The sequence below is a fragment of the Lepidochelys kempii genome, chromosome 5 (genome assembly GCF_965140265.1).
Source record: "Lepidochelys kempii isolate rLepKem1 chromosome 5, rLepKem1.hap2, whole genome shotgun sequence".
Taxonomy (NCBI): Eukaryota; Metazoa; Chordata; order Testudines; family Cheloniidae; genus Lepidochelys; species Lepidochelys kempii.
Window position 1 is genome coordinate 131,119,779 of NC_133260.1, and position 21,362 is coordinate 131,141,140.

Sequence of the window (21,362 nt, forward strand, 5' to 3'; positions counted from 1 at the left end):
AGAACTCTTCTCTGGAGTGGTGAAGGTGGTACTTGCTGGATGGCTACTAACAAAAGGGGATTCCTTTCTGGCAATTTTACTGTACGTAGCTGTGACATGAGTTAGTTCAAGGTTAGTTAAAGAGCAGTGAAGAGGGGATTAATGCTTTCTGAAGCAGTATTTTCAAAGAGGCATTTATCACAAGAGCCTTAAAGGTAACCTACAAAGGAGAGAAAACAAACCTCAGCATTCTCAATGGAGCTCTGGGCCCTATAGGCAAAGGGTGGGAGGGGAAACACACACGAAGTGGTGAAATGACTTGCCCAAGGATATCAAGCAGCTCAGTGACAGAGCTGAGAATAGAATCCAGGTTTCCTGACTCCCATTCCAATGCCCTATCCACCAGGCCACACAGCCTTCAACATTTATAACTAATCTGGACACCACAGGGAACATTCCTCTGTTGTGACTTGTGCGAGCTTGGTTCTTTATGATTAATAGGGAAGGTCTGAAAGTATTTTTTCCCTGGAGGAAACGGGTTTTTATTTAATGTTAAACTTGGAAATCAGGTACCTTCTAGCTTGAAAGACACTAGTCTTGTCTGGACTAGGAAAAAAGAGCAGTTTTTTTTTAAGCAATTTAGCTAAAATGACATTAAACACCACCTACCACCTCATGTAGACGATGGCTTCGTGATATATAAAATCATATTAGCCAATATTTAAAAAAAAAAAAGTTTCCTAGTCTAGATGAGGCTTTTGGTTCCAGGAAAGCTAGTGTAATAGTACATCACGACAGCCAAGAAGGGTGAAAGTTGATCCATTGAGTGAGGAAGGAATTTTCAGTCATACTGTTCACCGTTTTTTTTTAAATACCATCTTTAAGAGTTTAGAGAAGAATATCTTAGATTCAGCACCTTCACCCCTTCAGTTAAGATGTAAGAACAATATACTCCCTGTGAGATCCTACTGCAAATCCTCCAGGAAAATGAGGGAAGACCAGAGTTGACATTCCTGTCACTTTCTAAGGTATACAAACAAGCAGAGGGCAGGAGGCGAACCTCTTTTTAAAATAAAAAACAAAAAACCTTTCAGGCCTTCTTTATATGTCATGATGAGGCAAACAGTGCATAAGCCCTTCTTAAAAAAATCCTTTGCAGGTCACCTTGAAAGGCAGCTCGGGGAAGTTGAATAAATGCCAACTACATTCATAAGAAACCAGTAGATTGCAAGTTCTTTTGGGGAGGGACAGTCTACTACTGTGTGTTTCAGAGTAACAGCCGTGTTAGTCTGTATTCGCAAAAAGAAAAGGAGTACTTGTGGCACCTTAGAGACTAACTAATTTATTTGAGCATAAGCTTTCGTGAGCTACAGCTCACTTCATCGGATGCATACTGTGGAAAGTGTAGAAGATCTTTTTATACACAAAAAGCATGAAAAAAATAGAATCATAGAATCATAGAATATCAGGGTTGGAAGGGACCCCTGAAGGTCATCTAGTCCAACCCCCTGCTCGAAGCAGGACCAATTCCCAGTTAAATCATCCCAGCCAGGGCTTTGTCAAGCCTGACCTTAAAAACCTCTAAGGAAGGAAATACTTCCCCCCACCCCACTCTCCTGCTGGTAATAGCTTATCTAAAGTGATCACTCTCCTTACAATGTGTATGATAATCAAGTTGGGCCATTTCCAGCACAAATCCAGGGTTAAACAAGAACGTCTGAGGAGGGGGAGGGGGTAAGAAAAAACAAGGGGAAATAGGTTACCTTGCATAATGACCCAGCCACTCCCAGTCTCCATTCAAGCCTAAGTTAATTGTATCCAATCCAACCAGAGAGATGGAAGTGTTTATGAACTCTTTTACGTAGAGACTGTCCAGTCTGAAGAAATAAAGAAAGAATAAATGGACACAAATCAGATGTCAAGAATTATAACATTCATAAACCAGTCGGAGAACACTTCAATCTCTCTGGTCATGCGATTACAGACATGAAAGTTGCGATATTACAACAAAAAAACTTCAAATCCAGACTCCAGCGAGAAACTGTTGAATTGGAATTCATTTGCAAATTGAATACAATTAACTTAGGCTTGAATGGAGACTGGGAGTGGCTGGGTCATTATGTAGGGTAACCTATTTCCCCTTGTTTTTTCTTACCCCCTCCCCCTCCTCAGATGTTCTTGTTAAACCCTGGATTTGTGCTGGAAATGGCCCACCTTGATTATCATACACATTGTAAGGAGAGTGGTCACTTTAGATAAGCTATTACCAGCAGGAGAGTGGGTTTGTGTGGGGGGGGGGGGTGAGAAAACCTGGATTTGTGCTGGAAATGGCCCAACTTGATTATCATACACATTGTAAGGAGAGTGATCACTTTAGATAAGCTATTACCAGCAGGAGAGTGGGGTGGGGGGAGGTATTTTTTTCATGCTTTTTGTGTATAAAAAGATCTTCTACACTTTCCACAGTATGCATCCAATGAAGTGAGCTGTAGCTCATGAAAGCTTATGCTCAAATAAATTGGTTAGTCTCTAAGGTGCCACAAGTACTCCTTTTTACTGTGTGTTTGTACAGCGCTTAGCACAGTGGGGCCCCATTATAGAATTAGAGGGTTACAAGGGACCACAAGGGTCATTTAGTCTAACCCTCTGCCAAGATGCAGGATTTGTTGTATCTAAAGCAGGATTTGTTGTGTCAAAATTCTTGGTTGGCCCTCAGTCATTACCATAATAAACATGATTTAATAATTAATAACAATGTAAAAAATGGGCTTCCAGGCAAAAGTGCCCCTCCTCTCTCATCTAATTTGCCCTGTAATGTTGCAGTATGCTAAGTACACAGGTCCTTCATTGCCACCTGGTGGGGATCCTGCAGTCATAAGAACAGCCATACTGGGTTAGATCTATGGTCCATCTAGCCCAACATCCGGTCTCTGTCAGTTGCCAGTGCCAGATGCTTCAGAGGAAATTAACAGAACAGGGCAATTTTGACTGATCCATCCCCTGTCATCCAGTCCCAACTTCTGGCAGTCAGACTTTTAGGGACACCCAGAGCATGGGGTTGTGTTCCTAACCATCTTAGCGGATAGCCATTGGTGCACCCACCCTCCATGAATTTTATCTAATTCTTTTTTGAACCCATTTATAATTTTGTCCTTCACAACATCCCATGACACCAAGTTCCACAGGTTGACCATATGTTAGGAAAAACTTTTTCACTAAGAGGGTGGTGAAACACTGGAATGCATTACCTAGGGAGGTGGTAGAATCTCCTTCCTTAGAGGTTTTTAAGGTCAGGCTTGACAAAGCCCTGGCTGGGATGATTTAACTGGGAATTGGTCCTGCTTCGAGCAGGGGGTTGGACTAGATGACCTTCAGGGGTCCCTTCCAACCCTGATATTCTATGATTCTATGTTATGTGAAGAAGTACTTTCTTTTGCTTGTTTTTAAACCTGTTGCCTATTAATTTCCATGGGTGACCCCCCCCCCCCAGTTCTTGTGTTATGTGAGGGGGTATATAACACTCCCTTTTTCACTTTCTCCATGCCATTCGTGATTTTATAGGCCTCTCTCATATCCCCCTTTAGTTGTCTCTTTTCTAACCTGAACAGTCTGTCTTTTTAATCTCTCCTCAGATGGAAGCTGCTCCATACCCCTAATCATTTTGTTGCCCTTCTCTGTATCCTTTCCAATTCTAGTAGATCTTTTCTGAGATTTGAAACAACCAGAACTGCACACACGGTGTGGGCGTACCATGGATTTATATGATATTTTTTGTCTTATAATCTATCCCTTTGCTAATGGTTCCAAACATTGTTAGCTTTTTTGACTGCTGCTGCACATTGAGCGGATGTTTTCAGAAAACTATCCACAATGACTCAAAGATCTTTCTTCAGTGTTAACAGCTGCTTTAGACCCTATCATTTTGTAAGTATAGGTGGGATTATTTTTTCCAGTGTGCATTATTTTGCATTTATCAGTATTAAATTTCATCTGCCACTTGTTGCCTAATCGCCCAGTTTTGTGAGATTCCTTTGTAGTTAGCTTTGAATGTAACTATCTTTTTGTATTGTGCAAATTTTGCCACCTCACTGTTCACCCCATTTTCCAGATTATTTATAAATATGTTGAACAGCACTTGTCCCAGTACAGATCCTTGGGGGATCCCACTATTTACCTCTCCCCTTTTTGAAAACTGAGCAGTTATTCCTATTCTGTATTTCCTATCTTTTTACCAGTTTCTGATTCATTAGGGGACCTTCCCTCTTATCCCATGACCGCTTACTTTGCTTAAAAGTCTTCGGTGAGGGACCTTGTGAAAGGTTTTCTGAAAGTCCAAGTACACTGTATCACCTTTGTCCACATGCTTGTTGACTCCCACAAAGAATTCTAATAGATTGGTGAGGCATGATTTCCCTGTGCTGTGTTGACTCTTCCCCAACATATTGAGATTATCTGCATTTCTGATCATTTTGTTCTTTACTGTAATTTCAACCAGTTTTCCTGGTAACGATTTTAGATACTGACCTATAATTTCCAGGATCACCTCTGAAGCCTTTTTAAAAATAGGCATTACATTAGCTACCCTCCATCCATCTTCTATAGAAGCTGATTTAAGTGATAGAATACATACCACAATTTCACATTTTAGTTCCTTCAGAAATACCATTTTATCTTGGTGTTGTGTTTTACTGTTTAATTTATCAATTTCTTCCAAAACCACCTCTACTGATGCCTCAATTTGGGACAGTTCTTCAGATTTGTCATCTAAAAAGAATGGCTCAGGAATGGGGATCTCCCCCATATCCTCTGCAACGTAGACCAATGTGAAGAACTCATTTAACTTCTCCACAACGGCCTTGTGTTCCTTGAGTGCTCCTTTAGCATCTCAGTTGTCCAGTGGCCCCACTGATTCTTTGGCCAGCTTCATGCTTCTCATGTACTTATAAAACCTAACAGCAATTTTTTTTGTCTTTTGCTACTTGCTCTTCAAATTCTTTCTTGGCCTGCCTGCTTTACACTTACACTTAATGTGCCACAGTTTATGTTCCTTTCTATTTTCCTTACTAGTATTTGACTTCCAATGTTAAAGGTTGCCTTTTTGCCTCTAACCACCTCTTTTACTCTGCTGTTTAGCCATGGTGGCATTTTTTGGTCCTCTTACTGTCTTTATTAATTTGGGGTATACATTTAGTTGGAGCCTCTATTGTGGAGTTTTTATATAGTCCCCTTGCAGTTTGCAGGCATTTCTCCCTTGTGACTCTTCCTTTTAACCGTCTTCATTTTTGTGTAGTTCCCCTTTTTGATGTTAAATATTACTGTAGTGGGTTTTTCCAGCTGTTTTCCCCCTACAAGGATGTTAAATGTAATTACATTATGGTCACTATTACCAAGCTCTTCAGTTATGTTCACCTCTTGGACCAGACCCTGTGTTCCACTTAGGTCTAAATCAAGAATTGCTTCTCCCCTTGTGGGTTCCAGGACTAGCTGCTCCAAGAAGCAGTCATTTATGGTGTCAAGAAACTTTATCTCTGCATTCCATCCTGAGGTGACATGTACCCAGTCAATATGGGGATAGTTTGAAACCCCCATTATTATTGCATTTTCTGCCTTTGTAGCTTCTCTATCTCCCTGAGCATTCTACAGTCACCTTCACCATCCTGATCAGGGGGTTGGTAGTATATTCCTACTGCTATACTCGTGTTGTACTCTTACTAATGTGACTACATTCAAGTAGTCCTGTTTGAAGAGGACTACATTAATGCAAAGTAGGAGTCGTTTAGTTTGTACCCAAAGCATTCGCATGGGAGCAGTTACAGCACAGCATTTTGGTGTGCACTGCTGTCCACATCCCAGGACTCTAATTCTGCAAATGCTTACTGCCAGATATAGTGCTTACTATGGTGAATAGTGCTCCTGATGTGTAGGGGACCACACGCAAGAGTAAGTGCTTTTCCAGCAAGCAGTTGCAGGGCTAGGCCCTTAAGTTCCTTCAGTTCTGAATCACTTATTTCTTTATTGATTCAGAACTGTGAATAAAAAGGAGATTTTCATATAGAGGCTTGGGAAAAGCAGTACAAAATACCTTCAGTAACGGCTTCCTATGGTAAATAGGCAGCTACCATGTTTTAAAACCAGACAGAAAAGGTCTTGGGAAAGTGCCATTTAGCAGTGGTAGGCAATGGTAAGCATACATTCTGATCAGTATATTATACAGTCTGCACGTTATTATGATATAGTGAGAGTTCAACTATAATTTAGATAAAACCATGCTGTCAGTTCCAAGCTAAGTTTATCCTCTATTTTTAAAAAGAGCTTTCCCTTCTAATATTGTCAGAGATACATACTCTTGTGATGTACCTGCGTTTTCCATACTAATCCCAGAGCCCTCTGGAAAGCTTTGTTCTTTGGGGGCAATGCAGACTTCACCTTGAGCTATGAAAAGTTTGAGGTAGGGCTTTAGAAGGAGCCATGCCTACTGTTCACCTTTGGTTCCTTCCAGTCTCCAAGGCAGCAGATTAGAACTCCTTAACTTTTTCAGTCCTTTGATCATTTTCCTTTGTTATTTCTCCTTGGTCAAGAGTTAGTTTTTATTGTAAACAGTCAACTAAGCATAGTAATAGGTAGAGTTAGTGTCATAAATATAAAGGGAAGGGTAACCACCTTTCTGTATACAGAACTATAAAATCCTTCCTGACCAGAGGCAAAACCCTTTCACCTGTAAAGGGTTAAGAAGCTAAGATAACCTCGCTGGCACCTGACCAAAATGACCAATGAGGAGACAAGATACTTTCAGAGCTGGAGAGGGGGGAACAAAGGGTCTGTCTGTCTGTGATGCTTTTGCCGGGACCAGATCAGGAGTGCTCTTCAGAACTTCTGTTAAGTTAGTCAGTAATCTAGCTAGAAATGCGTTAGATTTCCTTTTGTTAAATGGCTGGTAAAATAGGTTGTGCTGAATGGAATGTATATTCCTGTTTTTGTGTCTTTTTGTAACTTAAGGTTTTGCCTAGAGGGATTCTCTGTTTTGAATCTGATTACCCTGTAAGGTATTTACCATCCTGATTTTACAGAGGTGATCCTTTTACTTTTTCTTCAATTAAAATTCTTCTTTTAAGAACTGGATTGCTTTTTCATTGTTCTTAAGATCCAAAGGTTTGGGTCTGTGTTCACCTATGCACATCGGTGAGGATTTTTATCAAGCCTTCCCCAGGAAAGGGGGTGTAGGGCTTGGGGGGATATTTTGGGGGAAGACATCTCCAAGTGGGCTCTTTCCCTGTTCTTGGTTTAACACGCTTGGTGGTGGCAGCATAGGGTTCAAGGACAAGGAAAAGTTTGTACCTTGAGGAAGTTTTTAACCTAAGCTGGTAAGAATAAGTGTAGGGGGTCTTTCATGCAGGTCCCCACATCTGTACCCTAGAGTTCAGAGTGGGGAAGGAACCTTGACAGTTTTTCTGTTTATAAGTATTTAGGGATTAAGTTGTTTCGGTTTTCTAGTCATCTCTCTCTCCTATCCTCAGTGTGATGGTCATTCTTCCATGGTGGCAGACCCAGGAAGAAAGATGAGCTTTAAGACCTAACCTTGCTGTAGAGACAGGAAACCTGTAATGGTATGTCTACGCATCTCCGTGCCAGCAAGCCTCCCAGCCCGGATTGACAGACTTGGCCTCATGCTGCCATACTAACAATAGCTGTGTAGACAATGCTTTGAGGATGCAGCTCAGGCTGGAGCTTGGGCTCTGATGTCCCCCCCCATCCCTAGGCTTCAGAGCCAAAGCTCTCGCCCAAGCTGCAATGTCTACACAATTACTTTTAGCGTGGTAGCACAAGCCCCAGTCTGTTGACCCAGGCTGGGAGACTCACTGTTGTGGGCTGTGTAGACATATCGTAACAGACCTTGATACTCAATGCTCAGTGAGGGGCGCTTGCCTCAGGATCCTCTGTCTGCTTGCAGTTTATTACTTGAGCCCATAACTACCTGGGTCTCCACTCTGGTTGATGCTGATGGAAAAAGATATAGCTTCTAGGGCAGAGTCTGAGCCATCCTTTATTTCAAGTCCCATCCTTGAGGCAAGTCAAAGTTCAACTCTGCGAGGGACTGGAATGTTTTGAAGAGTGACTTTGAGTTTGTTACTGAAAGCTTCTTCCTTGATATTGAGAGATCATGAGAAAAATCAGAAAAAGCAGCACCATCACTCCCTAGAGAACCACTCCTCCTCTATAAGATGTAGGGATAGTGGTTCCAGCAGGGATTGACAGCAAAGAGCTACCAGCTACCGAGGTAGGTTGTTAGAAGAAGGAAGGGATTCTAGGTAAACTGTTTCTTTAACAGTGAACTTCCAGGAGAAACACCACCTTTTAGATATCATAGCTCCTTTCAGTTCTTTCTTTCATTGGACTGTCATAAAAAGACATCTTATTTTAGAAATCAGAAATCCTGGTCTGACAGAATACAAGGGCAGTCCTCAACTTCCAGCCATGTGTTGCCAGAGTACACACTCCTTCTCTGGTGTATCCACCCCTTTGCCATTGGGAGCCTCCAGGAGCTAGTGTAGAAGAGAACGTGCCAGCTTTACACCATCCCTGACTTGTTCTTCACAAGGGGAATCCATAGCTGGCCAGAGCCATCGTCTTTCTGACCCATTTACATTCCAGAATGGGTCTTATGATTGACCCCTAAGCTGCTTGTGCCCCTTATACCATCCAGCAGAAATGGTGAGCTCCAGGTTTCAGTGGCTGACCTGTTTACCCCTGTGTTTTGAAAGGAGGATGTGGAGCAGCATCTTTGCCCAACATTTATCCCTGCCAAGGGAGGTTATGCTGCATACTTTATATCCTAAGATGACCCATGTTCACTATCTTAACAGAACAAAATTCTTCCTTAAATCCCCTAGACTATTTGTGGGTTAAATAAGAAGCAATTTCCTTTGTCAAAATGGGTTAAAACCTGCTTTAAAAGGTTGAATCGATGGATATTCTTGTCCCTGATAAAGACTCGTTGGCACTGCTGTATGGAGTTCAGCCTGTACCTTTTACACAGCTTTATTCACCTCATCATTCTAAAAATCCAGTTTGAGAGGGGAGTCCTGCAGTCATTTAGTCTTCTCCTCAAATCAGTTCTCTCGGGTTTACCACTTGTCAGTCTTCCAAGTGTGGGTATCTCAACTAACAGTACACAAAAGAAAAAAGCAAGTTATTCAACTATGCCTGGAATTTTTTCAGTAGATTTAGTACAGATCCACATCCCCATTTTCTATCCGCACTTCTTTTGAGTCTGTGTTGGATTCCAATGAAGTAGAAACAAATGAAGGTACATGGGGGTCCACATCTCTTTTTAAGCTTCGCCTGGAATATTTCATAGCTCAAGACAAAGTCCACTCGTTCCCCACTGATGCAGGCTTTGGTGCAATATATAGACACGTTCCATGAGCATGGATCTGTGTAATAAGGTACTCAAAGAATGCCAGCTATGGATGAGTAACTTTCTTTTGTGTGTATTATATTTCTTTAACATTTATTAGTGATATCATATAAGCTGACGAATACTGAATCAAATCCCAAGCAGTTGTCTTCTGAAAATGACTGAATCTCCATCTAAAACTTCAGGTTCCAAACAGAATAAGTAACCCTATCACATGTTACTGTTTTGGTGGTTCAAGTGAAGTAACAATTACTTCTATCAATTACTAACAATTACTCTAATCATCTCTAAAACTGGTAAAGAGAAAATTATATTCACACTTCCTGTGATTAGCTCCTTGTAGCGATCTATACGATTTGTATAGAAGTTTTTATTTTGTTTCTCCAGGGAGAAACTCATTCGTCTTCAGCATGAGAACAAGATGCTGAAGCTTAACCAAGAAGGTTCCGACAATGAAAAGATTGCCTTGTTGCAGAGCCTGCTAGATGATGCAAATCTACGGAAGAATGAACTGGAGACAGAGAACAGGTATGAAAATACATTCCTTTGTTCTAATGACTGTTTTTCTAAATATTCGTACACCTTTGTCTTGTGAAGTCTGTTGTCAGCATTACATTACCCAGGTCAAAGAATCTAGCCATTTTGTATCAAAAAGCAACTCAGTCCACACATGAGCATACCTAAACCTTTCCAGAATTTGGAGCCTCTATCACTTTTCTATTATAGGTGTAGCTTGGCAGAGCATTCAGGATATTGACAAATGCAAGGTCAGAACGGGCAGCCTGTATTGCTTCAGAATCCCCTTCTCTAGTACTGCCACAACAAAAGATGATCCTGCATCCTTGCTACTACCCTTCTTTTCCCCTCTTCATTTCCCACCCATTCTTCCATCTCCTCCTTCCATTTGTCTTTTCGTTCTTTTGAAGACATTACAAGTATCTCCAAAAGGAAAGACCGATAAATATTGTTGCCAGTTAGAATCTCGTTAGAGATTCTGTCAAGTTGATTTAAGTTTTGTAAAATAAAGATTTTGCACAAGTTTAGAGCAATAGAAATATTTTCATGAGTTTTGTTAATAATTCCAGTGAAATTATTAGAATTTGGACATTATCCTGCCATAGTTGCAGCTCAAACATTGCAATATATACTAGTATCATGGGCATGTCTTTTCCACCCTACCGTGAGGTTGTGCACTTGTCTTAAGTGTAGGTTATATGTGGGACCTCTTTTAATGGTCTGACCTTAAAGGTTGATGGAACACAGTGAGTTTCCTGGTAACTTTGTGGGCAAATACTGTTCTACCAACTGACCATGCTCTCGATGGTTTAGTAGGACATAGGACTTCATAATAATCTTTTGTCCTCAACTATCAATACAGCTGCTTCTAATGCTCTCTGTCCCAGTTTTGTCCTCAGTGGTCACCATGATTCATTGATGAAGCAAGAGGGGAGATGGCTAGAGTGCTGTTGGTTGGAGTCTGATGACAAGTCAAACTGATCCTGACATACAGATTTTTAACACTGTATGTTGTTGTTATATAGGAAGTAAAGAAGTGCTGTTCAGTCTCTGACAGTGGAACTGTTCTGAGCTGTTGATAGCTTGTTAAATGCTAGTGACCTCCAGTTAGCAAAACAGTCATGTTTTTCTCACTGTGGAGAATTTTCATGTTACTTTGAAGATAAAATCACTGGGATCCAGTCTTAGTTACTTCGGTGGAAACAGAATAATATCTCTAGTGGGCAAATGCTAGGTTTTCTTTGCTGCCTGAGTTTTAGCCCTTGTTCCTTTCTAAGGTTTTTGAAATGCTGGGCAGCTTTGAGTTACAGCCTATGAGATAGACCCATGTCCCTTCCCAGCTAGGGAGGGACAGTGGAGGGGAACTGGACTGAGTCCATTGTTGGTAGAGATCATCATTGTTTGCCTTTAGGGGACTATTGTTGAGGTCTCTGCTCAAGAAACCAGTCTTGATTATGACTACGTGCTAATGATTGACCAATGGGACATCTGCCTTTTTTTGAAGGGTCACTGAGAAGGTTGCAGCTCGGCAACTCTCACAGTTCCTGGAGTATTTGGATTTCCTTATATCTGGTCAGTCAGGCAGGCTTTAAATAATGAGGCATATATTGCATTTTGTTCACTCGTGAGTTACACCTCAAATCCCAAACTCAGAGGTCATAAATTTTCCTTCTGAAAACAAGCATTCAGTGAAATGGATATCAAAGTGGAATTGCTAGGTCGGGCCAGAGTATAGATTAGGCAGGTGATTCAAAAGTTGTGCCAAGAAACCTTTCACCAAACGGCTCCACACAGTTGGCTCAGATGCCAAGTTAGAAGAATCCTAAAGACTGAAGTTTTCTATATAGGTTATGACATTTTTCAGCAGTATCTTTCTTTACTTATATTTGGACATACTCATTTTTCATGAGGAATCTTGGATTTACACATTGGGAACCATGGTATTGATGCTAGTATTAAAGTCACTTGGTGGCTTCCCTGCCTCGTTGGCCTCCCAGTAGTCCTTGACCCAAAGCTATATGGTCCTGCTCCCTAACCTGTTCTCAGTTCTTCTCTGCCTCAGTATGTCCTATAAAGGACTCTGAAGAAAAGGGATTAGTGCAGGTCTGCAGAGGTGGTAATACAGTTAGAGAGGTCCATTTACAGGTAACTAAAAATTTCTCCTTAATGAACTACCTCTGCAGACCTCCTCTGTTGGTAGAAGGGAGTATTGATTAGCCGGTAGTATTACACTCCAGCAGGAGGCCTTAGGAGTAATTCTGAGTAAAGACTGTAGAACTAACTGCCCTTTCAAACAGCAATCTGATCAAGTCCTAGAATTGAGAGGGTGGTGCTTTATAAATGTATAAATTATACCTTGACTTTAGCAAAGCTTTTAATACGGTAAGTTAAAGAAGTATTGATTGGACAAATGGACTAATTGCGGGGGAGGGATAGCTCAGTGGTTTGAGCATTGGCCTGCTAAACCCGGGGTTCTGAGTTCAATCCTTGAAGGGGCCATTTAGGGATCTGGGGCAAAAATTGGGGATTGGTCCTGCTTTGAGCAGGGGCTTGGACTAGATGACCTCCTGAGGTCCCTTCCAACCCTGATATTGTATGACTATAAGGTAGATAGAAAGCTGGCTAGATCGTCAAGTTCAACGGGTAGCGATCAACTGCTCGATGTCTAGTTGGCAGCTGGTATCAAGCAGAGTGCCCCAGGAGTCGGTCCTGGGGCTGGTTTTGTTCAATATCTTCATTAATGATCTGGATGATGGGATGGATTGCACCCTCAGCAAGTTTGCGGATGACACTAAGATGCTGGGGAGAGGTAGATGTGCTGAATGGTAGGGATAGGGTCCAGAGTGACCTAGACAAATGAGAGGATTGGGCCAAAAGAAATCTGATGAGGTTCAACAAGGACAACAGAGTCCTGCACTTAGGATGGAAGTTCAACAGAATCCTGCACTTAGGATGGAAGAATCCTATGCACTGCTACAAGCTGGGACCGACTGGCTAAGCAGCAGTTCTGCAGAAAACGTCCTGGGAATTACAGTGGACAAGAAACTGGATACGAGTCCAGCACCATGCCCTGGTTGCCAAGAAGGCTAACAGCATATTGGGCTGCATTAGTAGGAGCATTGCCAGCAGATTGAGGGAATAATTATTCCCCTCTGTTCGGGACTGGTGGGGCTGCATCTGGAGTTTTGCATCCAGTTTTGGGCCCCGCACTACAGAAAGAATGTGGACAAATTGGAGAGAGTCCAGCGGAGGGCAACAAAAATGATTAGGGGGCTAGAGCATGTGACTTATGAGGAGAGGCTGAGGGAACTGGGGTTATTTAGTCTGCAGAAGAGAAGAGTGAGGGGGGATTTGATAGCAGCCTTCAACTACCTGAAGGGGGGGTTCCAAAGAGGATGGAGCCTGGTGGTTCTCAGAGGTGGCAGATGACAGAATAAGGAGCAATGGTCTGAAGTTGCAATGTGGGAGGTCTAGGCTGGCTTTTAGGAGAAAACTATTTCAATAGGAGGGTGGTGAAGCACTGGAATGGGTTACCTAGTGAGGTGGTAGAATCTCCATCCTTAGAGGTTTTTAAGGCCCAGCTTGACAAAGCCCTGGCTGGGATAATTTAGTTGGTGTTGGTCCTGCTTTGAGCAGGGGATTGGACTAGATGACCTCCTGAGGTCTCTTCCACCCTAATTGTCTATGACTAGGGCTTGATTCCCCCTGCACAGCCTGACAGATCTCATCTATAGATACATCTCGGACCAAGTCAGCAGAAGCAGCCATGCTCCATGTGGAACACGTCTTTAGACCTTCAGGAACTGGAACTCCAGTCTGATGATAGCAGAGCTAGTTCCATTTGAAGAGTCTCTGTGTAGAAAATGCTCTACCTAAGGATTCATTCCTATAAGCTACAAAAAGTTGGTAGGATACGGGTAATGGTTTAGTTTTGTCCAAAAGAAGACCTCTTTTGATATATAAGTTATGCAGTCATGGCTCACCCACAGGGCTTCGCAGTATTTTACAGAAAAAACAACTGTTTTAGTTACTCTGTTTTTTTTAAACTATTACTCATAATCATGAGTTAACCTGAAGTTACCAAATATACTGCATAATTGTTAAATGGTAGAACTATTTTAATCTTCTAGGTCATTTTTTTTAAAAGGAGAAAGACATAATAAGCTTAAAATGACATTTTTTAAATTTATTCTTTTTGAGTGATAGGAAAGAGCAGGCAAGTCATCACTGTGTGGGTTCATAAGAGAAAAAGCTGCATCTTTGACCCACTAATAATGAGTGTTACAGCTTCCCATGATGTCCAACTGGAAAGAAAGTCATATGAGGCATATCCATACCTGAAGTGTTCATGGACAGAGATGCTCCTGGACAGTGGTTCTCAGCCAGGGATACACGTACCTCTGGGGGTACGCAGAAGTCTTCCAGGGGGTACTCAACTCATCTAGATCAGTGTTTCTCAACTTCGGGGTTGCGGGATGGGTTAGGGGGTGGCAAGCAAGACAGTTGCTTGGAGCCCCATGTAACAGGGGCAGCAGTTGGGGGGGGAGGGGCAAAGCTCACTTAAATGCTTCAGCCCCAGGTGGTTGGACTAGGGCTTCAAATAAGGTTCACAAGAGAAAAAGAGGCTCAAGTATAACACACCAATTGATGTATTTTATAATTATATGGTAAAAATGAGAAAGTAAGCAATTTTTCAGTAATAGTGTGCTGTGACACGTTTGTACGTTTGTCTGATTTTTGTAAGCAAGTAGCTTTTAAGTGAGGTGAAACTTGGGGTACGCAAGACAAATTAGACTCCTTACAGGGATACAGTAGTCTGGAAAGGTTGAGAACCACTGCTGTAGGAAACAGCAGAAGAGTTTGGCCATAATCTCTCTAAAGGCTGTTGCAGACTTTGAATAAATTAATGTGTCTTTGCATCTCTTGTGTAAGTGGGCCAGTACTGGTGGGCACAAAATGTGTGTCTCAGACTTTTGAATGTATGAAACTGTCAGTATATTTAAAATTAAATTCTCTGAAAAATAAGCTCTAAAAGAGAGACAAAAATCACAGACACAATTATTCACTCCCTTTGAAAAGTAAAATTTGTATCCGTTTTCTAGGCTGGTAAATCAGAGACTTCTGGAGGTGCAGTCACAGGTTGAAGAATTGCAGAAATCTTTGCAGGAGCAAGGTTCAAAAGCTGAAGATGTAAGTAGAAGTGCACATCATACCTATATTCAAGTACCCACAGTTATCCTAACTTGCCCCTTATGTGATACCAGCTACATATTAAATTATGACGAAATAGTCCAGATGCAAATTTCTGGCAGCTTTTCATGTTCCCAAGTTTAGATTTCAGCAACATGGCCTAAAATTAAACTATACCTACTTCTTGTAAAACGAGACTCTTGTCTAAAACAAATTACCATGTGTAGAAAAGAAGTGAAGTTCATTCCCTGTCTTGTCATCTTCAGTGTCCCTGTTCCTTTGGTAAATTCAACATTAATTTCAAATTCTGTTTGTACTCTGTAGATTAGTGAGATTTAGAAAATCAAGGCCACACTATGTAAATTCACCACTCTCAGTACCATTTAGTAAAATATACTGTGGTTTTTGTTTGTGTTATTTTCCTGAAGCAAAGTCCTTCCTTACCAAAGAAAACCCAGGAATTGCTGTTATAAATGTACCTGCATAGTGCAAATTAAGGTTGAGATTTTACACGTGCCAGCGCCAAGAAATTCAAACCATCAGCCCTCTTACGAATACAGTATTGTCCCTTCATGCATGCCTTGATAAACCTGACTGCCTTTTTAATGCAGTGTGGGGCAAAGGTACAGTTGCTGTGGAGGCATAGCTTAAAATTCTCCACTGAGAATTGTTTGTGCAGATCCTGCTTTTGAGAGCACATGTTTTAAAACCCACAAGCTCCAGAGCTCTCAAGAAAGCAGTAACCTTTGGGGTTGTGTGTATGCTCTCTTGCATATCCAAATGTATATTACTTTCTAACCCATAGGCGCAAGTCTTCAAGCTGTTGCTTTCTTCTTCGCTGTTACTGTTTAAAAGCAGACTTAGGGCAGGTCTACACCACGGGGCTAAGTCGACCTAAGTTATGCAACTCCAGCTACGTACCTTAGGTCGACTTACTACGGCGTCTACACTGGCGTACCGGAGTCGACAGGAGAACAATTGGCAGTTGATTTAGTGGGTCTTCACTAGACCCGCTGTATCGACCCTACTGTGGATCGATCGCCACAGCGTCGATCCACGGTAAGTGGAGATAGGCCCTTAGTATGTAGCTGCTTATTTTGTTTTGAATTTCTTATTTTAATTTAATCTAGTGTTTACCAGTGTAAACTACACCAAAATAAACCATACTTACCTATAATTAGTTATAGGTTTTATATATACAATTTTTAAAAAAAAAATAAGTAGTGTAGATAATTTATTTTGAAGGTAGGTCTATGCCATTCTATTGTTCGAAGACCTACTCTGTGCCCTCAGTTACATGGATCAAAGACCCAGTTTTTCTTGGTGGGCCTGGAAAATTGGAAGATCAGTATTGTAATCCATCTGGAAATGTGGGATGTTTTTTAGTTGTTGTTGAAAGTTTAAGTAGTTCCATTTCCTGTCCCATAAAGCAGTAGTAAAAATATTGTTTATTTCTGAAGTCAGGCACTTCTGCAAATCCAAGTACATGTGCTCCTAACATGTGATCTGCATGGAGACAGAAATAGTTCATTTTGAGGGTGCGGGGCAAAGACAGAATTACGTGGGAATTTTTTTCCTTTGTTTCTTTATACAGGTAAGAAATCACTGGCAAAGCAGTTTTCTTTTCCTAATTTCTTTTGAGGTAGAGATAAATTAGTTATTAAATGTTGTTGTTATTTTAAAATCCACCTCCTGAATATTTTTTCCAGAGTTTCTTTTATGATAATTGTGTGCAGCTGTTTAAAACTACAAATGCTTTTTGTGTAATGACAGTAGGATAAAGCTGACTTCTAATTGCCTTTGAGTATTTGTCATAAACGAATAAACTGTTTCCCACATGGGAGAAAAAGGCAAAACAGCTGGTGGGAGTTTGCTGGCGGCTGTAGGGAAATTTCTCCTAAAGTGAATGAAGGTTTTGAGCAGGGCCAATGGCAAACAATTGTGAAACTTTGGGAAAATTAAGATGATGTCAATTATTTTTAAATGGAGAAAAATAATTTTTTCCTCCTATCCAGTATAGTAGATTCATAGATACTAAGGTCTGAAGGGACCATTATGATCATCTAGTCTGACCTTCTGCACAATGCAGGCCACAGAATCTCACCCACCCACTCCTGTGAAAAACCTCACCTATCTCTGAGCTATTGAAGTCCTCAAATCATGGTTTAAAGATTTCAAGGAGCAGAGAATCCTCCAGCAAGTGACCCGTGCCCCATGCTACAGAGGAAGGCGAAAAACCTCCAGGGCCTCTTCCAATCTGCCCTGGAGGAAAATTCCTTCCCGACCCCAAATATACCTCAGCTAAATCCTGAGTATATGGGCAAGATTCACCAGCCAGACACTACAGAAAATTCTTTCCTGGGTAACCCAGATCCCACCCCATCTAACATCCCATCACAGGCCATTAGGCCTATTTACCATGAATATTTAAAGATCAATTAATTACCAAAACCATGTTATCCCATCATACCATCTCCTCCATAAACTTATCCAGTTTAATCTTAAAGCCAGATAGATCTTTTGCCCCCACTCCATCCCTTGGAAGGCTATTCCAAAACTTCACTCCTCTGATGGTTAGAAACCTTCATCTAATTTCAAGTCTAAACTTCCCAATAACCAGGTTATATCCATTTGTTCTTGTGTCCACATTGGTACTGAGCTTAAATAATTCCTCTCCCTCTCCGGTATTTATCCCTCTGATATAGTTATAGAGAGCAATCATATCTCCCCTCAACCTTCTTTTAGTTAGGCTAAACAAGCCAAGCTCCTTGAGTCTCCTTTCATAAGACAAGTTTTCCATTCCTGGGATCATCCTCGTAGCCCTTCTCTGTACCTGTTTCAGTTTGAATTCATCCTTCTTAAACATGGGAGACCAGAACTGCACACAGTATTCCAGGTGAGGTCTCACCAGTGCCTTGTGTAACGGTACTAAAACCTCCTTATCCCTACTGGAAATACCTCTCCTGATGCATCCCAAGACTGTAGTCGTAAGGGTTACTTGTAACAACAATAGGTACAACATTTTGAGACAGAAATGTGTTTTTCAACTTGGCTATGGCCTTTAAAAGGGTTTGCTATACATTTTTGTAGCACATCACTTCTTTACTTAGTTATTTAACTCAAATATATTTGTTACTGTCCCTGAAAATCTTTCTATAGTGCTGTAGGTATGTGCAGCAACCTCAAATGGGTAAAATGTGCCATATAAATATCAGCTTGACTACAGAGCAATACAGAACTCATGCATAGGGTGCATAATGCATCCTTTTGCCTAATCTGCCATCACTGATAAGTTATAACTCAGTTCTCACCTTTGCACCTCTTCTTTTTAGTGTTTATATTGTATCCATCCCAGTGAGATTACATGTCCTTTAGAGTAGGAACCTATCTCAGTTGTGTTTCTAATGCACAATTCACATCTTTGGCGTTGCACAAGTAATAAAAATAAAAGCAAATGCATGCAGGCAAAATCAACTCCGTTAAACAGCCACTTGTGGTCTCTACATAACTGATCAGAGCACTAAGTGGGACACCCAGATTTGAATCTTGGTTTAGTCTTCTACTCCCAAGACCTGAAGGAGACTGGGCACTACTAATGCCTTGATCCTTCCTCTTTGAAGTCAATGGGAATAATTGAGTCCTAAGTGTCCAGGGATAAAATACCTTGTGACTATTCCACATCTCCTTTACCAGGTGATATATACAACAGTTTGTAACAGTTGTTTAAAGGAGCCATATGCCTGTCTTCCATTACATTTGGTACAGAGACAGCAAAAGTAAAAGGAAAAATTCCAAGGATGAAGGGACCAAAAACCACACAGGGTTGGATTCTTAGTTGGTGTAAATTGCTGTAATGCCATTGAAGTTGGATTTTCACCAGTTTGTACCACTTGAGCGTCTGGTCCATAACCTTTTGCCAGAATATGAAGTATATCAAGGAAGTCCCACTCGGAAATAATCAGAGCCTGTCCTCAGAAACAGGGAGGAGAGTGAGTGTAAAAACAGTGTTTTAAAATGCTTAGACCAGCTGAGAGTTTTTCTTGGATTGCACTTAAATGGTCCATACTTGGCTGTGTAGTTAATCCCCTGTTGAGGGGAATTTGGAGGTAGAGCAGTGACTTCATCATTGTACCTTTGCTGGTTATTATTATTTGAATTACAGTAGTGCCTAGTAGCACCGGTCAAGGCCCAGGACCCCATTATACCAGGCACTGTACAAGCAGAACAAAAAGGTGGACTCTTCCCCCAAAGAGCTTACGTTGTTTGGCTTGTATATAATGATGATCAGTGTGAATTGAAAATAGTAATGCAGATTAATTTGACGTGAGATGTTCTGCTCAAAGTCACTCTCCCCAAAATAAATATTTTTCTACATCATGGCCCACAGGTCATAGAATCATAGAATATCAGGGTTGGAAGGGACCCCAGAAGGTCATCTAGTCCAACCCCCTGCTCGAAGCAGGACCAATTCCCAGTTAAATCATCCCAGCCAGGGCTTTGTCAAGCCTGACCTTAAAAACCTCTAAGGAAGGAGATTCTACCACCTCCCTAGGTAACGCATTCCAGTGTTTCACCACCCTCATAGTGAAAAAGTTTTTCCTAATATCCAATCTAAACCTCCCCCACTGCAACTTGAGACCATTACTCCTCGTTCTGTCATCTGCTACCATTGAGAACAGTCTAGAACCATCCTCTCTGGAACCACCTCTCAGGTAGTTGAAAGCAGCTATCAAATCCCCCCTCATTCTTCTCTTCTGCAGACTAAACAATCCCAGTTCCCTCAGCCTCTCCTCATAAGTCATGTGTTCCAGACCCCTAATCATTTTTGTTGCCCTTCGCTGGACTCTCTCCAATTTATCCACATCCTTCTTGTAGTGTGGGGCCCAAAACTGGACACAGTACTCCAGGTGAGGCCTCACCAGTGTCGAATAGAGGGGAACGATCACGTCCCTCGATCTGCTCGCTATGCCCCTACTTATACATCCCAAAATGCCATTGGCCTTCTTGGCAACAAGGGCACACTGCTGACTCATATCCAGCTTCTCGTCCACTGTCACCCCTAGGTCCTTTTCCGTAGAACTGCTGCCTAGCCATTCGGCCCCTAGTCTGTAGTGGTGCATTGGATTCTTCCGTCCTAAGTGCAGGACCCTGCACTTATCCTTATTGAACCTCATCAGATTTCTTTTGGCCCAATCCTCCAATTTGTCTAGGTCCTTCTGTATCCTATCCCTCCCCTCCAGCGTATCTACCACTCCTCCCAGTTTAGTATCATCCGCAAATTTGCTGAGAGTGCAATCTACACCATCCTCCAGATCATTTATGAAGATATTGAACAAAACCAGCCCCAGGACCGACCCCTGGGGCACTCCACTTGACACCGGCTGCCAACTAGACATGGAGCCATTGATCATTACCCGTTGAGCCCGACAATCTAGCCAGCTTTCTACCCACCTTATAGTGCATTCATCCAGCCCATGCTTCCTTAACTTGCTGACAAGAATACTGTAGGAGACCATGTCAAAAGCTTTGCTAAAGTCAAGAAACAATACATCCACTGCTTTCCCTTCATCCACAGAACCAGTAATCTCATCATAGAAGGCGATTAGATTAGTCAGGCATGACCTTCCCTTGGTGAATCCATGCTGGCTGTTCCTGATCACTTTCCTCTCATGGAAGTGCTTCAGGATTGATTCTTTGAGGACTTGCTCCATGATTTTTCCAGGGACTGAGGTGAGGCTGACTGGCCTGTAGTTCCCAGGATCCTCCTTCTTCCCTTTTTTAAAGATTGGCACTACATTAGCCTTTTTCCAGTCATCCGGGACTTCCCCCGTTCGCCACGAGTTTTCAAAGATAATGGCCAATGGCTCTGCAATCACAGCTGCCAATTCCTTCAGCACTCTCGGATGCAACTCGTCCGGCCCCATGGACTTGTGCACGTCCAGCTTTTCTAAATAGTCCCTAACCACCTCTATCTCCACAGAGGGCTGGCCATCTCTTCCCCATTTTGTGATGCCCAGCGCAGCAGTCTGGGAGCTGACCTTGTTAGTGAAGACAAGGTCCATCCAACAGACTACATATTGTTTGACTGTTTTGTCACTAACATGGGCACGCCTTCAAAATGACTCTTAAAAACAGCAACTACTATCCTATGAAACTCTAGTTTGAGTATGCTGGTTCACATATTTGCTTCTTTACTACTTTTATATTGTTTGTTTTTAGTGTGGAGGCGGAAAAGCATTCATCGGGTACGTCTGGCCTGCAA

The 21,362-nt window shown here is 41.8% G+C and overlaps 1 protein-coding gene across 12 annotated transcripts in view; it reads left to right on the plus strand.

Annotated features, from left to right (window-relative positions):
• The window catches only part of HOOK3 (hook microtubule tethering protein 3), a 143,195-nt gene that overhangs the window by 82,564 nt on the left and 39,269 nt on the right, over positions 1-21,362 (plus strand). For all 12 annotated transcript variants that reach the window (XM_073345890.1, XM_073345889.1, XM_073345888.1 and 9 more), the window contains 2 exons: positions 9,782-9,922; positions 15,013-15,100. In XM_073345890.1, coding sequence (XP_073201991.1) covers positions 9,782-9,922; positions 15,013-15,100 — 229 coding nt within the window. The remainder of the gene's footprint in view (positions 1-9,781; positions 9,923-15,012; positions 15,101-21,362) is intronic.